Source organism: Crassostrea angulata, chromosome 8, assembly GCF_025612915.1.
Source record: "Crassostrea angulata isolate pt1a10 chromosome 8, ASM2561291v2, whole genome shotgun sequence".
In the NCBI taxonomy this organism is placed as follows: domain Eukaryota; kingdom Metazoa; phylum Mollusca; class Bivalvia; order Ostreida; family Ostreidae; genus Magallana; species Magallana angulata.
Genome location: NC_069118.1, coordinates 60,128,617 through 60,152,515, shown reverse-complemented (window position 1 = coordinate 60,152,515; position 23,899 = coordinate 60,128,617). Strand labels below are relative to the sequence as shown.

At 35.2% G+C, this 23,899-nt stretch overlaps 2 protein-coding genes across 2 annotated transcripts; both read left to right on the top strand.

Moving 5' to 3' along the window:
- The first annotated feature begins 1,389 nt into the window (after positions 1 to 1,389).
- On the top strand, positions 1,390 to 7,439 carry LOC128160124 (uncharacterized). The gene is made up of 4 exons (XM_052823396.1): positions 1,390 to 1,602; positions 5,018 to 5,099; positions 5,353 to 5,513; positions 6,431 to 7,439. Exons 1-4 carry the CDS (start codon positions 1,512 to 1,514, stop codon positions 6,649 to 6,651), a joined length of 555 nt encoding a protein of 184 aa, XP_052679356.1. The 5' UTR covers positions 1,390 to 1,511; the 3' UTR covers positions 6,652 to 7,439.
- A 642-nt stretch (positions 7,440 to 8,081) lies between these two features.
- Positions 8,082 to 22,453, top strand: LOC128161364 (succinate--hydroxymethylglutarate CoA-transferase-like). The gene is made up of 14 exons (XM_052824646.1): positions 8,082 to 8,388; positions 8,511 to 8,568; positions 9,476 to 9,549; positions 9,644 to 9,729; positions 10,011 to 10,061; positions 10,657 to 10,777; positions 11,376 to 11,467; positions 11,561 to 11,704; positions 11,863 to 11,958; positions 12,467 to 12,538; positions 12,623 to 12,720; positions 19,961 to 20,063; positions 20,658 to 20,721; positions 22,017 to 22,453. Exons 1-14 carry the CDS (start codon positions 8,277 to 8,279, stop codon positions 22,163 to 22,165), a joined length of 1,320 nt encoding a protein of 439 aa, XP_052680606.1. The 5' UTR covers positions 8,082 to 8,276; the 3' UTR covers positions 22,166 to 22,453.
- Positions 22,454 to 23,899: the final 1,446 nt, after the last annotated feature.

Below are 23,899 nucleotides of genomic sequence, written 5' to 3'. Positions count from 1 at the left end.
GAACCAACATCACTGACGCACAGTTAAACGTTAAGATAAGACAAATAAACACAAAGAACTCTGATACATGTAAACAATTTCATCATTTGCGACTATAATCATTTTCTAAATTAGAAAAAATATTAACGAATTAAAGTTTTTTTTAAAAAATGTTTAATGTTGAATATGTTTTTCTAAATCAAAAAAAAATTTAATGAATTAACGTTTTTTTTCTTCAAAAAATGTTTAATGTTGAATATATTTTTCTACCCACCCCGTATATCAGTATATTTATCTAATTAAATAAGATAGGCTTACACAATGAAAAACTAACCTGTAGACAAAGTATAAACGAGCAAGACCAAACCCCACTTGATCCATGCACCCATTGTTTTCAAGAATAAAATTTGTTCTGAAATACCGAGGTACTCTTTCTGATGTGTAAGTGTTTACTTAAAAATAATATGACATTTTTAATTCAATGCTTCCACGGCGCCCATTTAAAACAATCAAATGTGGAATTTTAATTTCATTTTTCTTCATAAGACGTCATTCGTGTTCGTTGATGCAAAGAAGAAGATCAAAATCGCCGGATTTGTTTTCTGTTTTCTGTTTTCTTTAAATTGCCTGTCCCGAGGCGAAGAAATGGAGAGCATTATAACTTCAACTCAACTCATCCGTATACATGTTCTTGCGATGATCAGCTGCAATAGAATGATCATAGTTAATGTAACAATAAACAAACCCTTTAAAGATGATCGGACATTATTAAGACTTTAGTTTTCAATGTGAAAAGGAAACGATCGTTAGTTTAAATTTCCCCCCGCCAAAATTTTATTCAGCTATCATTATCAAGTGTGAAAATGTTCTCTTTTGTGAACGTTTGGTGTATACATCAAACTAAATACTGTAAAAGAAATAATTTCTACAATCAGACTGAAAAGATATGTTGAATTTCAGTATATCTTTATCTTTGTCTATACATTTGCTTCCCCTCCTCTTCTCTCTGCTATATACATGTGCAGCTTCAAACTATATCTTTATCTTTGTCCATACATTTGCTCCCCTCCTCTTCTCTCTGCTATATACATGTACAGCTTCAAACTATATCTTTATCTTTGTCTATACATTTGCTCCTCTCCTCTTCTCTCTGCTTTATACATGTACAGCTTCAAAGTATATCTTTATCTTTGTCTATACATTTGCTCCTCTCCTCTTCTCTCTGCTTTATACATGTACAGCTTCAAAGTATATCTTTATCTTTGTCCATACATTTACCCCCCCCCCCCGTCTTCTCTCTGCTATATACATATACAGCTTCAAAGCAGGATCAATATTAGAAACTGGAAGTTGATGTTATTGATCAAGTAAAGTTTAAAAAAAAGACTGATCAATGCTTAAAAGAATTTATTATTACCTCCAGTAGGTTTGTATAGTCCATTGATTTTAGGAAACCATTTTAACTGCAGAAATGATACGACTCTAGATAACGCAGAACTATTCTTAAAACAAGACGAAACAGTGTAATAAAGATGGAAGACATGGGTCATCTACCAAATACCATTGGATCGGGACTAGGTTCCAAACATTGTTTGACCATTTCAACATTCCTTCTTGTCTTAAGTAAGTCTACCGAATATTAGCTGCGTCTTTTTAATTCGTCCATTCTCAGCTCACGACTCACTGTACGGCTTACTGTATTGTGAATAACCAAAGCGTTTTACTAATGAAAAAGTATCCTTGAAACTTAGCCCCGATCCTATATATAGTGATGTACATGTCCTCAACAAAGGCATAATCAGTCATTTAATTGAGAATTTAAGATAAAGAAAAAAATAGTGATAGAGAAAAAAAGAGGGTGAGATTATGACTTGCTATTCAGGGATGTGTTTTACAAAAAAAACGACTTACGATCAAATTATTGAATGCTTATCATAATCAAAAACTAATCAACGTTTCAATTTAAGGGCTGTAAAAAAGAATTATGGAAATCAAAATAGATGTATATAAATGGAGTTATATAAATTTGGTTCATAAAAGAGCATTCCATGTGACTTGAGATATGTACGACTTTGTCGTAAGTTCTTTTATAAAACGCAGCCCAGGAGTTACATCATTATGATAAGAATTGACATGATACACATCATTGACATTACAAGATGAAAGAAAGACAGCAGTGACTTTTGTTTTGTATGTAGGTTTTTGTTGCTTTTTTTGTTTTTGTTTATTCCATTCGTAGCTGTTAGAATTGATAATGGAGCAAATTAATCTCGATTTTGTAATGTGAGGTATATTTATTGTCAGTCATAGATGGCTCTTAATTGTAGAGAAAATAAACAGGCTTGTTAGGTCCTTAAACTAACGGAATAAAAACTAGGGGTACTGTGAACCTCACAAATGACCCCCCCCCCACCCACTAAGAAAATATAATAGGTCAGGTATTTCTCTACTGGAAATTTAAAATAATCAAATGAACCAATTTTCTTATAGTGACCTTAAACTTGCACATATGAGCATAGCTCAAGGTCAGAACATATGAACAGGTAAAAAAGTAATCATGTGTCAAATTTGGGCTTCTAATCATGCTTTATTACAAAACATGATAAAGACAGGTATTTTGCATTTTTAACACTGACCTTGAACTTGCACATAACTTGAACTTGCAATTACTGTGTGTCAAAATCTTGACACACCCTCAGGTCATACGCAATCTTTGTGTAATGTAAAACTATCAATGTTTCTCCAAAAGAGAGAAATTAATTGACCGGAAACGATTTTTGCATTTTTTCCTTCCAGTGACCTTAAAACATGCTCAAAACATGTCAAAATCATGACACATCCTCAGGTCTAAGCAATCTCTGTATGAAGTTAGAACTTCTTATGCTTTTCCATAAAAAAGCTCTGCAGCTGCGTTTTACAAAAGAACTTACGACTTACGACCAAATTAATGAATGTTTATTAATCTAAAATAATCAATGTTTTATTGTAATATGTGTAAAATATAATAATGTAAATCAAAATAGTTGTAAATAAATGGTTTGATATAAATTCTGTTCATCAAAGACCGTTCCATAAGACTGAAAATATTTACGACTTTGTCGTAAGTTCTTTTGTAAAACGCAGCCAAAATTGACTGGACGCGTTTGCACAGATAGAGGGACATACATACAGACGGTCAGACAGACAGGCGGACAAGGAGATTTCTATGATTCCCCTAAACTTTGTTTGTGGGGGGGGGGGGGATTACAATGCATTTCAGGTCATTAAACATTCAATACTAATTATTGACAAGCAAATACAAATTGAACTGCAGGTATCGTCTTTATCATTTATTTATATCGTCATAAAGCATCAGACACCAAAAAATAAATCTCTCCTTAACTATCAGTTTTCATATTTGCTCTCTGTTCGTCATATGTCTCTTTCATCACTGCTATCACTACAGTTCTTTTATGATACCTGCAATAACTCAAATTAAGCAATTTGCTGCGGAAGTCCATCAAGTGTGGACGTACATCTTGCATCCCCATGTTACTCGGTCGCGATGAAATTATTCAAGTTTTCGCACTCTTGCAGTCACGCGTTAAGTATCATACAGGTTAATGCATTATTTACAAACGGAAATGCACATTAAACAAGAAATATTTACATTTTTCAGTGTCTTTGTCTGTAATAATATTATGAACTGATTTTGAAATGTATAGGCCAATACAATTAACAATTATTATCTTACATGTAATATCAAATCGTACATAGCTGAAAATTATATTGATATAATTAATAAGGAAGCATTCTTTGGTATATAATGAGGTGATGAAATACGGTCGGGCGTGATCAAATGTAACATAAAGGGCTTTGGGGATTTTGGATTTGATCCCTCAGACCGTATTTGGTCACCTCATAATACTAAAAGAACGATTCCTTATTTCTTAATTGATGTCGACAGGTGTCCCATACCACCTTAAGATGCATTTTGCATTATGATACTATCATAAGATAGAATATTTTGCAATGATGAACTCACATATATATGTACATGTATGTTGAGTGATATTGGATTTTGATTTGTTGTTGCTGTTTTGTAATTAATTTGTTAGTACAGTTGTGCAGATCTGATGAAACTGTTGTTACTGTTTACTTGAGTGTGGTCAAATCTCGTTGTTTGTTTATTAAAGCTGTAAGAGCTAGTTTGTTGCAAAGATGATCCTATTTGCTCTGACAGTTAGGTTTATTATTATAGTTTTAGTGTTTGCTGTCAAAGTTGAATTTATTTGTTGATCGATATGATGTAGAATTGGCATACTGTTGGAGTTGTGTTGATAGTTGATACATGTAGGTTGTTAGATTTGATATTGTTATACTTTCATGTTAAATACTGAAATCTGATTGGTTAAGACGCAGTTAATAATATTTTCTATTACCCTCAGCGTTAGCAACGCACTTAACAACGGGTAACATTAAAAAATGTTACATGCGCGAAAATTATGCGCGTACGGTTCGCTGTAGAATTCACGTTATTCCTATATAAAAGCAGTAAAATTTTCTTAAAATTAAGACATTCAGTATAACAAAATAAATAGTGCTTGTTTGGGAGGATAACAGTTGAAATTGACACCCCTCGAAAACCATTGTCAACCTCCGCTTCGCGTCGGTTGACAATGGTTTTCTCGGGGTGTCAATTTTAACTGTTACCCTCCCAAACAGGCACTATTTATATAATATATCAAAGTTATCCCGCAACAGTTAAAACGATTTGTTGTAACAGATGGGGCGAATTGTAGTAAAATATAACTCGTACTGATTTTGGTTGTGTCAGTTGCGTTAATTTAAACAATAAAATGCTTTCTTAGCGTTTGCGGGTTACGTATTTTTTCTGCAATGCTCGCTACCTTCATAGCCCACATTGTTCTTTTAAAAAAAACGCGTTTGTTAAAGCATGATCCGTTGTGATTGAGTTGATTTGCCGTTGTAGTTGAGTTGAATAGACGTTGTAGTTTACTTGATATGTAGTTAAGCGTGAGTTAATTTATTGTTACAGCTGACCTGATACATGTTGTTGGAGGGAGTACCTACAAGTATTACTCCCAGAGGCGGTACAGCACGGGATCATCCACCCCAGAGTAAGTCACTCCATCTAGTATTGTCAGTTGGACATAGTATTTGGTACAATTACTATTGGTTTAACTAAAAACGTTATGAAATTATTATTCTGGCTAAGTGAATCCAATAATTCGTAACTTTACATATTTTGTATATAGAGAAATCTGGCATTCACTTCAGTTGATGCTATTTGTGACCCGTTTGATGAAGTGAGACTGCAATGTAATTACAATCTTAGTTATTCCTCTTGTTGACGTGTTTAGTGTTTTGTAGGGGCACGGCCATTCTGATTGGCGTGATAGTCGGGATAATGGCAGTGATCGGCGCCATTGGGGTGTCAATCTGGTGCTGCGCCCACAAGGCCAAGAAGAAAGCCCGCCTCCAGCACAGGGCGATGATGTCAACGGGCGTCGCTGGCGCCCAAATACGTCACGGTGAGAGCGTTACATACATGTATACATATGCAGACAGCCATCGGGATATAAAAGCTCAGTACGTTCTGTAATGTATGGCCGAGTCAACTATGTACTCTATTTTAAACCAGTGCAATACATTTCATCATTCAACAATTCAGTTTTTTCCAAGTCATTTTATAGTAGACTCATGGAAAGAAAATCGTTGTCTGCGTTCTCGTCTCCATTGAATGAGAATAACTGTTTATAAAATCGAGGTTGTCTATGACAGATGTATACATTACATGTGTGATGAAATGTTGCTGAGAAAGTAGCAACTATTTGTTAATTAGTGAGAAGATGAAACATGTAAATATAGAAGTTAACTATACTGTGGGATTTTATATTTGCTTTATCCAAGCTGAAATGGTGTAAATATTCACAAGGCTTTCTGAACGATTATTTACACCAATTTGACGAGTTATTATAGATAGAGCAGATATTTAATCACACAATTTGAGATGTTATCGTCTCATACGGTTTGATTTATATAAAGCTTTTGAAACAGGCCCTAACATGATACGGTTTAACTTTTTTAACAATCGATAATGCATTGGTGGGTTATGCAGTTACTGTGACATTTCGCTGGGTACATTTTTTTTTAACCCAAAATAAATTTATCTCATGGAGCTTACATTAATCACTTAAATGAAGACTAGAATAGTCAAGTTATTTGCATGCATGCACAACTTTGCAAAAGCTCGTTTGTTTGAAATGACTCGAACAATAAATAGTTGTTAATGTTTTTAAACAAATACTATTGATTCTAAGTTAACATATCACCGGATGTTAGAATTTTATACAAAATGGAGTCGCTTCCCATTAAAATAAGTATCGGTTAGACAGGTGTGTTTTAGGATATATCATTTACATCATTAAAGTACACATTTCTGCTGCAGGTGGACTAGTTGCCTTCAGCGCCCAGCAACAAATGGTGTACTCCAACCCTGCCTTTACCGGGGGAGGAGTCCCGTACGGTCAGCCGCCGCCTCTGTACAGCGACCCCTCGTATCCCAGCATGCCTCCCGTGGATGGGGGCGGGGCACATCCTCCTCCAGGGTATGACAGCCCAGGGTTCACTACCACATCGGCGCCACCGCTCTGGAACAAACTGGAATAAACGTGTGGACACTAATGACATGAAAAAGTGGCCAAATATAACGAAAAAAAAGACGAAAACTTTTTAGTTGGATATGTGGAGAGAGAGAGAGAGAGGGAGAGAGAGAGAGATTAAACTTTCCTATCTTTATACAGCATATTTCTACAAATTTTTGAATACTCTGAAATACCTCAGGGTTAATTGATGTTTGTTATCTAGAATGAAAAAGTTCAAAGACTATAAGCTACTCTATCTAGTCACATTGAATAAGATGGCCGAAAATATGCACGTACATTATTTGCATTGGAAATGACCTACATGTTTTAACTTAGATTTTTAAAATGTGGAAAAATTGTTCAAGGTATACCAAAACTCCTGTATTAAAAAGAAATGTCAAATTTTTACAATAATTTGTAACTTTTTGTTGGTGTTAATAACAAAGACATGCGAATCAAGATATCTTTGATGTTTCCCCCTTCCAGCGATTTCAATTTTACTTTTACTTTATAACAGTGTATGTCAATAAAAATAACGAACGCGGTACAATTACCGGGAACAGAGGGTGGTTATCGTGCATCAGAATAATAAAACATGGGAAACTTTTTTTTTATCTACTTCAACAAATATTCAAAAGATTAAGAATTTCACACGCTATTTTTTTTATTTGGACAGTATGTCTAGTATATATTAAAATAACATGTTTATGTAATTCTGACCTATTGGTATAAACAGGACTCTTGTAATTTTTTTGGTTGAGATTCTTGACAAAATGTTTTCTTGGCCTAATAAATATCTGCATTTGCATTGAATTTTGTTCAGTTTACAATGATTGTCTTTATAAGAATATAGTCAAATACACATATTTTCCGTTTATCGAAAATTCTACTACAGTTATTGCCGAGATCAAAGAGATGCCGCGGATATTATTTTCCAATATACCACGAACGTCATGATTAAATTATCAGATCAGAAATGCCTATTTGTCTCCCACTGATCATTAAAGTACAACTTCAAACCTTAAAAAGTTTTAAAACCATGTCAATTGCATGGGTTAGTTCCAGTCAAAACAATGTGTATTGCCTCAAATGTTTTTTTAAAGAGATCAATGCGGCTATTCCTGGGACCCCCACAGCACATTTTCACTGCGTGTTTTTACATAAAATATACGGTATAACGTGTAGTAGTAATAATCGTATTAAATTGCCCCTACAATATTAGGAATATATCTCAAAGATATTTTATGATTAAGTGAAGAATATTAAAAATCCAAAGAAAAATTCTGTCGTCTGCATGCGATTCCTTTGATCGATACACATGTAAACATTACTAACAAAACCGTTGGGGTTACACGGAACAGCCGTCAAAATGACCTAGATCGTCTTTCTGTAAATACTGGGCTGTTAGTAGAATAGTTATCGTGAATGTGTCAGGATAACCTCCTCGGTCTCGAAATGTTGTTTGAAATATAAAAGCTCGGCTTTTATATTTCAAAACAACATTTCTTAACCTCGGAGGTTATTCTGCAACATTCACGATAACTCGTACTTTATTTCTTAATTATATAAAAACCAATGCGGGAACAAATAGAAATAAACAATGCAAAAAGCGGATTCCGTATAGGTATCAACGAACGATAACTCTTGAATATGACGATGTTTTGTCGACCAGTCACCCAAACAAAGTTGTTTTGCGTCGAGTGCAGGAAGCATGCGGTCCGATGGGTAGCGAACAGGAGAATTTCAGAGAAAAGTGATACAAGTAAAATAGTTCATCAATTTTTGACGGTAGAATTAAAACGGAAGTTAACGGTACATGATAAAGTTCGATTTAAAATATATGGCGCGCAATACGGGCTATTATCACGATGATTTTCTTTACAGACAGTGCACGACAGACTAATGGGCCACTATCGGGCTACAGAGTACTAGACTTATCCAGGTAAGTAGAAATAACATTGAATAAAAAACCCAAATGTTATAAAGCTGCATGAGTTTCAAATTAAATACTGTAGATTCCTTAATTTACGCGAGTACTTAATTCTTTTCAATTAAATCGCGAGAACACAAAATTGCGAATGCCGAAATTTTATCATAATCTCATATACTTTACATAAGTCCGGAAACTAAAAGCGAGATTTTAGAATTCGCGAGACGGGCTTCTCGCGATTTTATTCCTCGCGTGTAATTAGGAATTTACAGTATATAACAGACGAGATTTATAAAAAAAAGTTCCCAAATGCATTTCTTCCTTCCTTCCGTTTTCCCCTTTAGCATGTTTATCTACGTTTATTTTATTATTTAATTTCCTACACTGGTCGATATTGCCATAGAATAATATACAACTATTGCTGTTTTTGAGGTCAATATTTAACGATGATTTAGCTATCGGAGAAGTGCCATATTCACCGAGCCGGAGGCAAGGTGAATATTGTACTTCGAGGGTAGCTAAATCATCGTATTGATCGAAAAAACTCCCAAAACAGCAATAATCATTTTACTATATGATTCAATGGCGATTTGACACAGAAATACCAACTTATGTGTTATCAAGCAAACATAAAGCCATAGCCGAACAAATTGAGAAACGCGATATTTCATTTGACGATCTAATTCTAGTCCAAAGTTGACTTAATCAAATGTTATATTGGACCTCCTAGGACACATGCAGGTGATTATAACATTCTATATTTTGTAATTAGTTGTATATGAGATAATTATGAGCTAGGAATTAATTAATCATCTAATAAATATGGAATTGTTTCTTAATATTTGATAATAAGTTGTGTAAACCAACATTGTTTTTGTTAATTTTATAAATCTTGTCTTATACAAACTGTCGTCAATAGAGTTCTGGCCGGACCGTACTGTACGATGATTCTGGGGGATCTAGGGGCAGAGGTCATCAAAGTAGAACGACCCGGTACGTGACGTCAAAATTATACATTTATATACTTTACGTAAAGCGAAACGGCTACATATAAACATAAAAAAGTTGTCACATGACTGTTTGGTAGGATCGGGAGATGACACGCGCTCCTGGGGTCCGCCATTTAAAGGACAGGAAGCTGTGTATTTCTTGACCGTCAACAGAAATAAAAAGGTACCGCAAGGGCTCAAATATTGTACTTATTTACTTTAAATTAGTTTAAATGTGTTCTTTCAAAACACATTGATTTTTATTTACATTTCTTCACAGTAACATATGAAAGCACCGTTCGGGAGCTTGTTTTTTTTCGTAAACCTTTCCGTATCGAGAAGTAACTGCATTATCATATTTTTCATTATTAATAAAATCACAGATATAAATATATCAGAAATGTTTATTCTTTGCAAATGATGCTATATCATCTATAATTTCGTCGTATATTTTATTTTATTCAGAGTGTTGCTGTCGACATCAAAACACGAAAAGGACAGAATATCATAAGACAGGTAAGGAACAGAATATGTTTACCTGTATATAGGAAGTCCAGGTATAAAAAATCAAGGTAGATAAGCAGGTATAACTGTTATGTGTACTTATGTAATATATCCAAAACCAGGTTAAAATCAGTGGCGTCAGAAGCAAATTGAAGAAGGGGGGTAGACCAATCCTCAGAAATCTTGACATGCAAAAAAAACAAAAAAAACAAAAAAAAAAAAATTACTCCAAAAAGGAGAAATCTTACCTACCACAAATAAAAATTCCCAATAAATCATGAAATTCCGAATCGGGGGGGGGGGGGGGGGGGGGGGGGGTTAGTTTACCTTTAGTTTACCCCCCAGTTCCGACTCCTATTTAAAAATTGAACTTTAGAAGATAGATCTATGCATTTGAACAAAGACCCAACCAATGGTAATATAGATCTACAGCTAACATGTTTGAACATTTCTCGGGTTAATGTTTCACGTACATGTTACACCTTGATTGTTTATTCTATGATAATTGTTTACCAGTTACGGGTATAAATATCAGATACCTGTAAGGTAAAACTGACTTTAGTAATTGAAAACCATAACTACACATCAGAATGAATTAATTTTGTAGCTTGCCTCAAAGTGTGATGTCCTCGTGGAGAACTATATCCCCGGGAAGCTGGCCCAGTACAACTTGGGGTACGACCAACTGAAGACGGAGTGCCCCAACCTCATCTACTGCTCCATATCAGGTGACAGTAGTACCAACATACTACTGGTGACATGTCGAAGTCTGATACACTCGTATTAAAGACTCGGTAGTCATGTGGAAACAACGCGCTTGCATCGACGATTCTGTTATACCTTGCAGTAATGATTCAAAAATTATAACAAAGAAAAATGTAAAAAAATTTATGTGTTTCTGCATGTATTAAGAAAAAATCTTAAATAACGACATACGATATGTATAAGTCTCGGCCAATACATTGTGGATATACAGAAGTATTCTGATACAATATATGTCTGGCAAATAGTTTTGTCACTGGTTTCCTAACTTTGCTGATATTCTCTTTTCAACAGGGAAGCTTTTGTAGCTTGCTTATTTCTCCATTTTCTTATTACATATTTTTAACGTGCCGAATATATTTTGATTGTCCTTTGGTAGATTTAATACCGTCCTCGTTGATTTTGATATTGTTAAAGATAACAATGCATGTATCTTTCTTTCATAGTTTGATCAAGAAATCAGAGTATTGCATTTTCTTGTATTAATTTCCGTTCTCGCCAGACAGGCAGATTTATAATCTTCCATTCTTTGTTTCCTTAATACCCTCTGGCTGGTTGCTATAGGTTACGGCCAGACCGGACCTTACGCCAAAAGAGCCGGATATGACGTCATCGTGTCCGGCGTGGCAGGGCTAATGCACATCACCGGCCCAAAGGTATACAAGTATGTTTCATCATTGACCATGAACAGGTTTAACCATACACACTACTTCATTTGACTAGTTATGAACGATGTTTTCAATTCAAAGGACGGTGAGCCGTGTAAAGTGGGGGTCGCCATGACAGATTTGTCCACAGGTCTGTATGCGCACGGTGCCATCATGGCTGCCATCTTACAACGACAAAAATCTGGTCAAGGACAACACATCGACTGTGATCTATTTTCTACTCAGGTCAGGTGATTATAAAATCATTTGAAAAAAAACTACTAGTATACTTAATTTTTTGTTGTTTAGTTTTTCACGATATACAATGTAAGTTTCCAATTAATAACCCACTATAAATAGATTCTGGTTTCTTAATTGTTTGCTTGGCTTGCTGCCTCTTTTAGGTTGCGTCATTGATAAATATAGGAGGTAATTTTTTGAATGCTGGGATAGAGGCCACACGGCACGGGACCGCCCACCCCAGCATAGTGCCCTACCAGGTCAGTCATTAGTAGTTCCGCCTGTCTAATGTAAGTACTAGCAGCATAGTGCCCTACCAGGTCAGTCATTAGTAGTTCTGCCTGTCTAATGTAAGTACTAGCAGCATAGTGCCCTACCAGGTCAGTCATTAGTAGTTCTGCCTGTCTAATGTAAGTACTAGCAGCATAGTGCCCTACCAGGTCAGTCATTAGTAGCTCCGCCTGTCTTATGTAAGTACTAGCAGTATAGTGCCTTGCCAGGTCAGTCATTAGTACTCCGCCTGTCTTATGTAAGTCACAGATGTTGAAATTTGTCTATCAAGTACTAAATATACGTTCGTGTAACATAAAGCTATATATAGTTTGTACCTGTGTATTAAACTAATAGGTTTATAGACTTCAAACTGCCATTAGTTTGCAAAGGAACTAGCACTGTGATCTATTTATTATGTAGAGTGATACATGTATGTATGTATTGTGTCTTTTTTGTAACGCTTAATGCTTAACACTTTCATTTGAATTTACACAGGCTTTCAAAACACAAGACAGTTATATACTGGTGGGGGCCGGAAATGACGGACAGTTTAGACTCCTATGTAAGGTAGGGACTTCCGGTCGGTAAAAATGACTTTTTTCAACAATTAAATAAATGATTAACACCTAAGACGAGTTTCTTCATTTATAGAGACTTGGTTTGGAACAGTTAATTGAGGACAAGAAATTCTCTACAAACAAGGCCCGTGTGACAAACAGGAAAGAACTACTGGACTTGTTAAAGAAAATGTAAGTATATATTTTATATATCTACACTTGATCACAGATATATTGGAAACTTCTACCGTCATATATGTGACCCTTAAACATTGACTGTTGACCTGTGTGATTTGGGACAACCATAATGTCTAACTTCAAATAATGAATGTTTAAAAGAAATTCTCTCCAATCATGAGACACCCATCTAATCATATCTGGTCAATAGAAACACACAGACAGGTGAAATTAGAAATATGTCTCCAATAAATATGTTTAACGGTGCTACATGTATTGTGGCGAGCGCAGCAAGAAATACACAAACCTTACATCATTGTCAACGATATATTAGTCATTGTCAACAATGTATTAATGACAGTTATCAACTAACTTAAAAGTATTTGAGAGAGAGAAAGAGAGAGAGAGAGAATACTTCTTGGTTTTAAAAAAAATCGTACAAATTGCATAGACATGCTTCCCTCTAAAACGTTCTTTATTTTTGGAGAGAATTGGTTTTTATAAAGATTTGTTTATTTTTACATTCTAATTACATACGTTGTATTCGTGCCCCCTGTCGCTGTTTGCAGGTGTGAAATTTCCCAATTTCCAGAATTTAATGGTTTGACAATATGCAATATCTGCATTTATATTTTCACTGTTTATTTTTTTCTTTATTCTTTTTTATTTTGCTCAAAATGGCTACTACATGTATCTTTAATATAGATTTTCTCCCTAATTATACCTACTGGATATGTATGTAAATTTAGCTTAAAATTGGATCGATATGACAGTATAGTATGACTCTTGCTTTTATGTATATACATTTATCGCGGGAAATATAGCGCGAGATCACCGTGACGTCATACGTTAAAATATATAATTGTTTACGTGTTTCAACTCAATACGAAGGAATGTAGGCATGTAAAATAATCTCTTAGATCTCACCAAAGCTTGTGCGTTATTCAAAACGTGTCTTCAAACCTCAAAGTAAAAATAACGAGTTTAATATATACATGCGATGTTAGCCATTTTTGGCATAGCACAACGGGGGAAAACACTTGAGAGCATTATGGGATGTAGAAAAATATTTTATGGATATATTTCAATTTCACTTATCATTGTTGTGGTATTCATTTCCCTGTCCATATTAACACGTTTTAAGTCTAAGTAACATCTTTCTATGACTTCAACACTGTTAATAAAACACAAATGATCCCCGTCAGGAATAATTCTGAGTTTTCGAATGTTTGAAAGTATGGAATCTGTGAGTCTTTCAGGTCTACCATATTTCATTTCAAGTCTTTTCCACATTTCTTCATAATCATTATCTACACCCTGCACTGTTTTAAGAGCTTCGCTCATAAGACTTTTCTTTAATGCAAATGGGTCTGTTCCATATGTTGGATACATAATACTTTCATAATCTCTCTTGAAACTAGGGAATTCTCTAATCTCACCACTAAATATTGGAGCATCTAATTTCTTCACTTTAACACTTTCCTTTTGTTTGTCTTTTTCTTTCTCATTTTGCTGTATAGTTTTACACTGTTTATTAACATGTGCGCGACATTTACACAATTCATCATACATTGTGTCCATATCTCTATCTGCATTATCAATGATATCTTGCTCAGTTTCAGGATTTAATAATTCTATATATTCTGCATGTCCACTCTCTAGTTCTTTATAAGAATCCTCCATATCAATTAAAATGTTCTTTAGTAAATCTGGACTTTCAGAATTCTTTAATTTTTCGAATCTGTTATAAATTCTGTGAAACTTCCCTTGCAATATTGACCGCCTCCGTTTCTTGGTCAAGGCAAATGGTGACTTCTGAGGAGTTCCAGTCCTTTCCGTCATATTTCTGTCAGTATTTTCTATTGGCTTCCCTTGTGTTGAAATGAAATATGGTAGACCTGAAAGACTCACAGATTCCATACTTTCAGACATTCGAAAACTCAGAATTATTCCTGACGGGGATCATTTGTGTTTTATTAACAGTGTTGAAGTCATAGAAAGATGTTACTTAGACTTAAAACGTGTTAATATGAACAGGGAAATGAATACCACAACAATGATAAGTGAAATTGAGAAAATTCTTCCTCCAGTTCAGAAACGTGAGTGGATTCTGCAAAAGAAGAAGCATAAAAACTATGAACAATTTATCCCTTTACTTGACTTTCTTCTGGAAGAAAAAAATGCAATGGAATACATGCAATCAGAATTAAGATGTGAACAAAGAGCTAAGGTTCATTATCTATCTGAAACAAATTCAACCAATCATTTCATAGAAAAACCATCAAATACTACAGCCACAAATGAGCTCTGCGTCCAAATGAAACAAAACCAAGAAATCTTACAAAAAGTAGTTGATGGATTGGCTCATATTTCAGATATAGTTTGTCAAGGTAATCAGTTACCACACAATCCAAGAATGTCCAAAATGAATTCACAGAAGCTCTGCTGGTACCACGACACTGATTCGCATGATATTAGCCATTGTTGGACCTTTAACAGAATGGATGTCAACAGTAAGATCGATTGTCTCAGAAAAAACAGAGCTTGCTTCATATGTTTAAGGATAGGACATATATCCAAAAGTTGTCCAGATAAAAAAGGATGTGAACATTGTAGCAAAATGCATCATTCAACCTTACACCAAGAACCTATGAACAAAGTTAATAACTGTTTACAATTAGTGAATGGGGAACAATCTGGAGAAACTGTTGTGTTGATGGTTAGTGAGGTCAGATGCAAGGATGACAATTTATTCACACTTTGGGACCCTGGATCAAATATATCTTTGATATCTCATACAGCTGCAAAACGCCTTAATATGAAGGGAATCGATGTTACACTTCGTATATCCAAAGTTGGAAATATAATTGAGCATCTTTACACCAAGGAATACATTATTCCCTTAACAGATGTGGAAGGAGAAACATGGCAGATCAAAGCATATGGTATGGAGAAGATAACAACAAATTCGAAACCTGTAGATATCAGTGGAGTCTCAACCTTATTCAAGGGAATATCAGATAGTGACATATCTAGAACAGATGGTGAAATAGAACTGTTGATAGGTGCAGACTGTAGTATACTTTTACCAGTGAATATTGGAAGTGCAGGAAACCTTCAGCTAATGAAAAACCAATTTGGATATTGTCTAAGAGGAAGTCATTCAATGTTGAAATTGTCCGCTATTCCAAAGGACGCATACATCAATCATCTATCTGGGATTGATATAAACTCCATGCAGGTTATCGATACAAAATCTCTAAAGGAACATTTTGACAGTTTTCTAGATATTGAGAGTCTAGGAACATACTGTAATCCAAAGTGTGGTGGCTGTCGATGCGGTCAATGTAGCGTTGGTAATGGAAGATTTACCATACAGGAAGAACATGAACTACGCACAATTGAAGCAGGACTAGAATATGATACATCTGGAAAATACTGGACTGCATCATATCCATGGAAACATGATCCTGTCAACTTACCAAACAACATTAAGGCAGCATTTGGTCGATTGAAATCAGTTGAACAAAGACTCATCAACACAAGCAAAGAATATGCACAGGAATATCACACACAGATAGAGGATATGATACACAGAAAGGCAGCAAGAAAGCTTACAAACACAGAAATAAATTCATATGAAGGACCTGTACACTACATATCGCATCATGAAGTCTTGAAGCCTGGATCCAAGTCCACACCTCTGCGAATCGTTTTTAACTCGTCCGCTTCATTCATGGGTCATGTTCTCAACAATTATTGGATGAAAGGACCGAAAGTGCTCAATGATCTCATTTCTGTGTTACTCAAATTTCGTGAAAATCAGATTGCACTTGTTGGAGACATATCAAAAATGTACAACTCTGTACGATTATCAACAAAAGACCAACACACACACCGATTCTTATGGAGAAACTTTGACACCACTAGGCCACCTGATCATTATGCACTTACAAGTGTTCCCTTTGGAGACCGTCCAAGTGGTGCCATTGCCATAATAGCATTGAGAAAAACAGCTGAACTATTAGAGGATGATTATCCAAAGGTTGCAGACATTGTAAAAAACAGTAGCTATGTTGATGATATCCTTACATCAGAAACAAGTATTGAAGATGCATGTCGACTTGCACAAGATATTGATCATGTACTCGGGAATGGTGGATTTACTGTCAAACATTGGATCATCTCAGGAAATCATGACAAACTGGCAACTGGAATTAAATTGTTGAATGCAGAGACAGAAAAGGTTCTGGGGCTGATTTGGAGACCACAGGACGATGTTTTCACCTTCAAAGTCCAACTGAATTTTATAAAAAAGGGAAAACAGACACAGGATAGTTCTAGTATTTTGTCTCACAATGTGTCAGATTTATCAAATATGAACATTACACTCACGAAGCGAATGGTACTGAAACAAGTTGCTGGGGTATATGACCCACTCGGAATGGTCGTGCCATACATACTCACTGCAAAGTCATTAATGAGAACTCTGTGTCAAGAAAATACAAACAGCTGTGAGGATTGGGACAAACCTCTATCGTTAGAAATGACACAAAAATGGATTGAATTTTTCAAAGGTCTCTTTGATCTCGAACTTTTAAAGATACCACGGTGTATTCAACCAGAAACGATTTATGGAAAACCAATGCTGATATTATTCTCTGATGGTAGCAACCTGGCATTTGGGGCTTGTGCATACATCCGATGGGAAACGGCATGGGATACATTCTTTGCTAGACTGTTAATGGCAAAAAATCGTATTGCTCCAACAAGACAACTTACTATTCCCAGACTAGAACTATGTGGAGCTGTGCTATCTGCTCGTCTGCGTGAAAAGATTGTGAACGGGTTGGGATTTTCCTTTGAAAAAGTCATTCACCTTGTGGATTCTGCAATAGTTAGAGCACAGATTCAAAAGGAAAGTTATGGATTTGGAACATTTGTTGCCAACAGAGTAGCTGAAATACAATCCAAAACTTGTAAAACAGACTGGTATTGGATACCATCTGATCAGAATCCTGCAGATTTCACAACTAGAGTGACATCACCAAGTCTAATTAACAGTGAGTCTGTGTGGCAGAAAGGTCCAGAATTTCTGTACCATCCCTTTGAAAAGTGGCCTATTAAACAAGATATAGAAGTAAAGGAAATCCCTGATATTATCGTACAACATACTGATGCTACAGTAACAGAGAGAAACAAGAAAACTATGAGTGTGGCAGAAATTGTTGATCTCAATAGAATATCAACATTACAGAAGCTTCTCAGACTGACATGTATTTTACAACTTATCGTAGAAAAACGCACATTTCGAGGCATTATACATTGTCTATCAGCAGACGAATTGAAAAGGGCAGAAGATAATTGGATTAGACATGTGCAAAAAGATCTTCCAAAGGATGTTATGTACAGATTTAGACGTCTTGGACCACAATTAACATCAGATGGAATTATTACTGTTGGTCAAAGAATGAACAAATGGATTGAAAATAGTTGGAATAAGACATCATTTGCTCTTGTTCCATCAAGTCACCCATTTGCAGAGTTTATTGTAAAAGAAATTCATGACAGAGATCATGCCGGAGTTGATGTTACTCTTGCCAAACTTCGGAGTAGATACTGGATACCAAAAGTAAAAAACATAATAAAACGTGTGAAATCGAAATGTGTGACTTGCAGGAAAAAATTTAAAATCACAGAATCTCAACAAATGGGACAAATTCCAGACATCAGACTCAAGCCGGCACCACCATTCTACTTCTGTGCTGTGGACTTATTTGGACCACTTGTTATCAAAGATACTGTAAAGAAGAGAACTCATGGAAAAGGATATGGAGTACTTTTTAACTGTTTAGTGTCTAGAGCTGTATACATTGACCTAGCTGAAGGTTATGATGTTGGAAGTTTTATGATGGTATTGCGTAGATTTGTGTCAATACGTGGATATCCCCGAAAAATGATATCAGATGCTGGAACACAACTTGTTGCAACAGGAAAGGAGTTAAGGACTGTTGTACATTCATGGGAATGGGACAACATAAAGAAATTTGGGAAACAGGAGGGTATGGATTGGGAGACAATAAAATCTGCAGATGCTCCATGGGAGAATGGATGCAGTGAATCCCTCATCAAATCAACAAAAATCTGTTTAGAATCTGCAATTGGATCTGCAGTCATGACATTTTCAGAACTTCAAACAGTTCTTTTCGAAATTGGAAACCTACTCAACGAACGTCCGATCGGCACGAAGAATTGCGATCCTGTAGAGGGCACTTACCTTTGCCCTAATGATTTACTACTTGGACGTGCCAGTTCACGAGTGCCAGTGGGAGAATGGAACACCTGTTTAAACCCAAGGATCAGATGGAAATTTGTGCAGCGTGTTATTGATACATTTTGGAAACGATGGATGAGGGACTATTTTCACACCCTTCTTATTAGACAAAAATGGCATACAGAAAATCGAAATGTTCGAGTTGGAGATATAGTGCTTGTTCAGGATTCAAACAACATACGCGGACAATGGAAATTGGCCGAAATTTGTGAAGCACTCCCTGCTGTGGATGGAAGAGTTCGGGACGTCAAATTAAGATACAAGAACGTTAGTGCAGGACGTGATTATCATGGATGTCTGGACACAATTATAAGCAGATCTGTACGACGTTTAGTCATCATCTTACCAATTGAAGAACAAAAGTGATACGGTTATATTATATGTCATTAGTGTAGGGGGAGTGTAGTGAACTTATTCGGAATTGTAAACTCCATTCATGAAATCTAAATTTAGTGTGATTGTTTTATTTCCGGTTACAGAAAATCGTGCAACAACATCTAAAATGTAGACCCGTCAATGTGTAAGTTAAAACTAAATAGCCTATTATTGCATATTATTGCAATGCATGTATTTATAATACTTATTAATTCCTGTGAACTTAACGTATGTTTACATTTGTAACAGGTTGAAATCAATAAATATGATTACTACATGGCGGTTCAGATCTACATATATTTGAGTTCAACAGAATCTGTAGGTTAAGTTCGTTCCTAACCCCGGATGCACGGTTAGATAGAGCTCACTTCGCTCGCAGGCGCTGCGCGCTAGCAGCGAGCTGCTCTTGCTATAAATCAATGGATACATGCAGACACATTTAATTATGAAATATGTATCTAACTGCAAGTCTGTGTCTCTTCTACCCCTGTCTTTTTTTTCTTCTAAAGTCAACATTGTTGTTAATCGTCTCATTCGTGATATTAGGTTTAACACGAATACGACACAGTACTGGCTGGACCTCCTGGAGAACTCAGGAATTCCCTACGGTCCTATCAACAACATGGCGGCGGTGTTTAGCGATCCTCAGGTAAAAAAAACAGCAACTCTTTTCGTCTCTTTTAAGCTTTTAATGCTTTCTTTCTTAGATGTCGTCGGGCCTAAAACACACCAAGCGGTGCAGACAAATTAAATACAGTGCGTCAGCGCGGGATGGTAATTAGTCTGCACTGCTTGGTGTGTTATAAGACCGACGACATCCAGTTATAAGCATTCAATACTTATATTCATTTTCATACTGATGTCTATTTCTATGAAATTTTTGTCTATCGTCGAATTAAAACCATAACATATGCTCTTAGTCAGGGATATGAAACACACATATTGACATGTTCTTTAGTTCGCTTCGACTGAAAATATAGCGCCAGAAAATTTGTTGAAATTTTATTTTAGTGAAAGACATGATTTAACAATAATTTTTTTTATTAGTTCATATCAAATTGATAATGTAAGTTTAAACGTTTCATTTAATCTTACATAATAAATGTACCCACAACACGAGTTGACGTTTATATTTCTGTTCATAGCGCATGGATTAGCAAACTTAAGAGTATTCAAAGAAAATTGAACGTTGCAGATTTTCAATGCAAACATAAAGAAAATATACAAATGTTTATGTTTTCAGACAATCCATAACGGGATGATACGGACCATTCAACACCCAGACATCGGAGACATTAGGGTACCAGGTAAAACACGTGTAAACAGTGAATGATTTTATCTTTTGAAATATTCTGTATTATTAGTTTTAAATGCGCATGTAGTATTTGTAAATAAAACGAATCAAAATAGGTATACGATATATGATTTAAGTCTATAAACTTTTAGGATTGATGGAGTTGTGCAGATACATGCATATTCTTCTTCTTCTTCTTTATTTAAGTAACCGTTTTTTGTAGGTCATTCTTTTTTCAAAATATGAACTGCCGTAGCGCAATTGAGGGGTATTCCTCACAATTTTTTAAGAACTTTTTTTTTATCAAAGTTAAGAGGAACAATTTATATAAAGATATAAATGTGAGAAAATAAAATAATATATTGAAGATGACGACACAATGTTCAGTCTTGATCCTTATATTGAACCCACTGACCACACTTCCCATAGAGGTGCTCTTTTGAAGATAAATTACTCTTTGATGAATTTGTTTTCTGACGAACAGAGCAAGATGTTGAAATCCCACCTGTGTGTTCGAGGCAATAAAGCACAAACATCGCATATGGCAATGGTTTATAAAATATCCACAGAAGACAGAAACCGTTTTGCAATACAAAGAAAACGACAATAGTACTCTGTCCAATAACTGAAAAAGAATCTGTCCGTTCTTTATACCAGTCTACATAAGTTTGATCAATTACAAAGCTAAGAAAAAAAAATCGGGCTAAACATTGTGACCTTAGTTGTCACAAATTAAAATTAGGCTGATCGCAGACTTTCAAGTAGTTTTAAGTAGTTGTAGTTACTATGGTAACCTTCACATATAAAGGGGATCAGTTCTTCTGTGTAACGTTCTCTTCAACTTTAACGATGATATAGCTTTTTTTAAATATTTTTTTTTTATGTATGATTTCTTACGTGATCCAGTAAAATGCTTTTGTGAGCATTGCAAAAGTGATATTTTCTGTCATAAGCTGATATCGTTTACACCCGATCGAAAGTACCACCCCCTCTCCAAAAAAAAAAAACCAAGAGCATTTTATTTTTACCTTATGTTTGTACTCGAGGTTATTCTACAGCTTTGTTTCTGCTTTGTCTCTAAAACTACCCCCCCCCCTAATTTCGTGTTGGAAAAGAAATTTAAAAACAGGACTTTTTTGCCACATTTGCAGAGGATGTGCCCTACGACCATGAAATGACTTAGAACTAATAAATGAATAAATAATAGTAATCATTTTCTTTACAGATGTTTTTGAAGTTAAAAATTATTTTTAGACATGGTTTGATCCTCACTGTTTGATTTGGTGTCATTTTTATATTGGTTAACAGGACCCCCGGTCCGCTTCAGTGATTTCCCGCGCGATGCTCCTTCGGCGCCACCTACATTAGGACAACATACTGATCACGTGCTCAGCAATATACTACAGCTTCAGCCAAAGGAAATTGAGCGATTGAGAGTAGAGGGTGTAGTTCAATGAATACAATTGAATTAGTGAAATACGAATGTAATCATAGGTCAGCGCTTAACCACTGTAAAGAGAATTAATTATTCAGAGCTTGAATTGATTTGTACTGATATTCTGGTAATATACCTAATGCTATGACCTAATTTATGGGCGACGCCATGTTCCGATCACGTGCTTTACCGCCATTAAGGTGCTGACAACGTTTTACAAGTGTTACATTTACTACGCCGTCTTCATCCCAGTTTGTGATTGATAAAAAGACATGTAATTATATATTTAAACCTTATTTAATTCACGCTCTGTTTGTTTTTGGTCTTTTTTATTTGTTATTTTGAAATTTGGATTGCTTAGGTTTTCACTTTTATCCTGCCTTTCAAAACCTTTACAATGCAAAGGCACACTCATATATATGACTTTGATATCTGAACCCTGTCAATTAGGCATATCCGCAAAAAAAAAGAAGAAAAAAAAAACCAAAAAAAGAAAAAAAGAAAAACATTAACCTAAAAGATGCGCTTCATGGAAACCATTGTCGTAATTATTCTATGATTATTCTATTTTTTTTTTATAAACAATGCTTTATGAATGCATTTCTAATGATCAAATGAAATTTGCGGGACAATCGTTGAGTTATAAGCAAGACAAAGGGCTCACAATTCTTTGTCATGTAAACAAAACTTGTGCCCTCTTTTTGTTTACAAATGTTCAATATACCAGTAAAGGATCTTTTTCAAGCGAACTTGTCAATCTTCCTATATTTTATAACACCAATAAACAGTTCTCTAACGTTAAACACATTCATTTTCGGTTTTAAACTGGAAGTTTCAAAAGCAAACAAAGCAAATACACAAACTTCTATTACAAATCGTTTATATCTAAGTTTCAAGGGCAAAGAATGCAAAACAACTTAAAAAAAATATCAGAACCAATAGAATAGTCAAAGAATGTTGTTTGACATTTTTCGAATGGTGGATATTTTTGTCAAGGTCTATTTAAGAATAAATAGCTCGGAATAACATTAACTGGCCTGCAAAGTCGCCAGATATTAACATTATAGAGAACGTTTGGTTACAAATTAAAAGGAAGCTTCCGGCACGCATTTGCTCTATCATTACATACAATATATGTTACACCCCTCAATTTTGACCACTGGTATATGTTACACTATCCAAAATTGACCTACGTAATATGATACACCATCCAAGATTGGCCTACGTAATATGTTACACCATCCAAGATTGACCTACGTAATATAATACACCATCCAAGATTGGCCTACATAATATGATACACCATCCAAGATTGACCTACGTAATATGATACACCATCCAATATTGACCTACGTAAAATGGTACACCATCCAAGATTGGCCTACATAATATAATACACCATCCAAGATTGGCTTACGTAATATGATACACCATCCAAGATTGGCCTACGTAATATGATACACCATCCAAGATTGGCCTACATAATATGATATACCATCCAAAATTGACCTACGTAATATGATACACCATCCAAGATTGACCTACATAATATGATACACCATCCAAGATTGACCTACGTAATATGATACACCATCCAAGATTGGCCTACATAATATAATACACCATCCAAGATTGACCTACATAATATGATACACCATCCAAGATTGACCTTCATAATATGATACACCATCCAAGACTGACCTACATAATATGATACACCATCCAAGATTGGCTTACGTAATATGATACACCATCC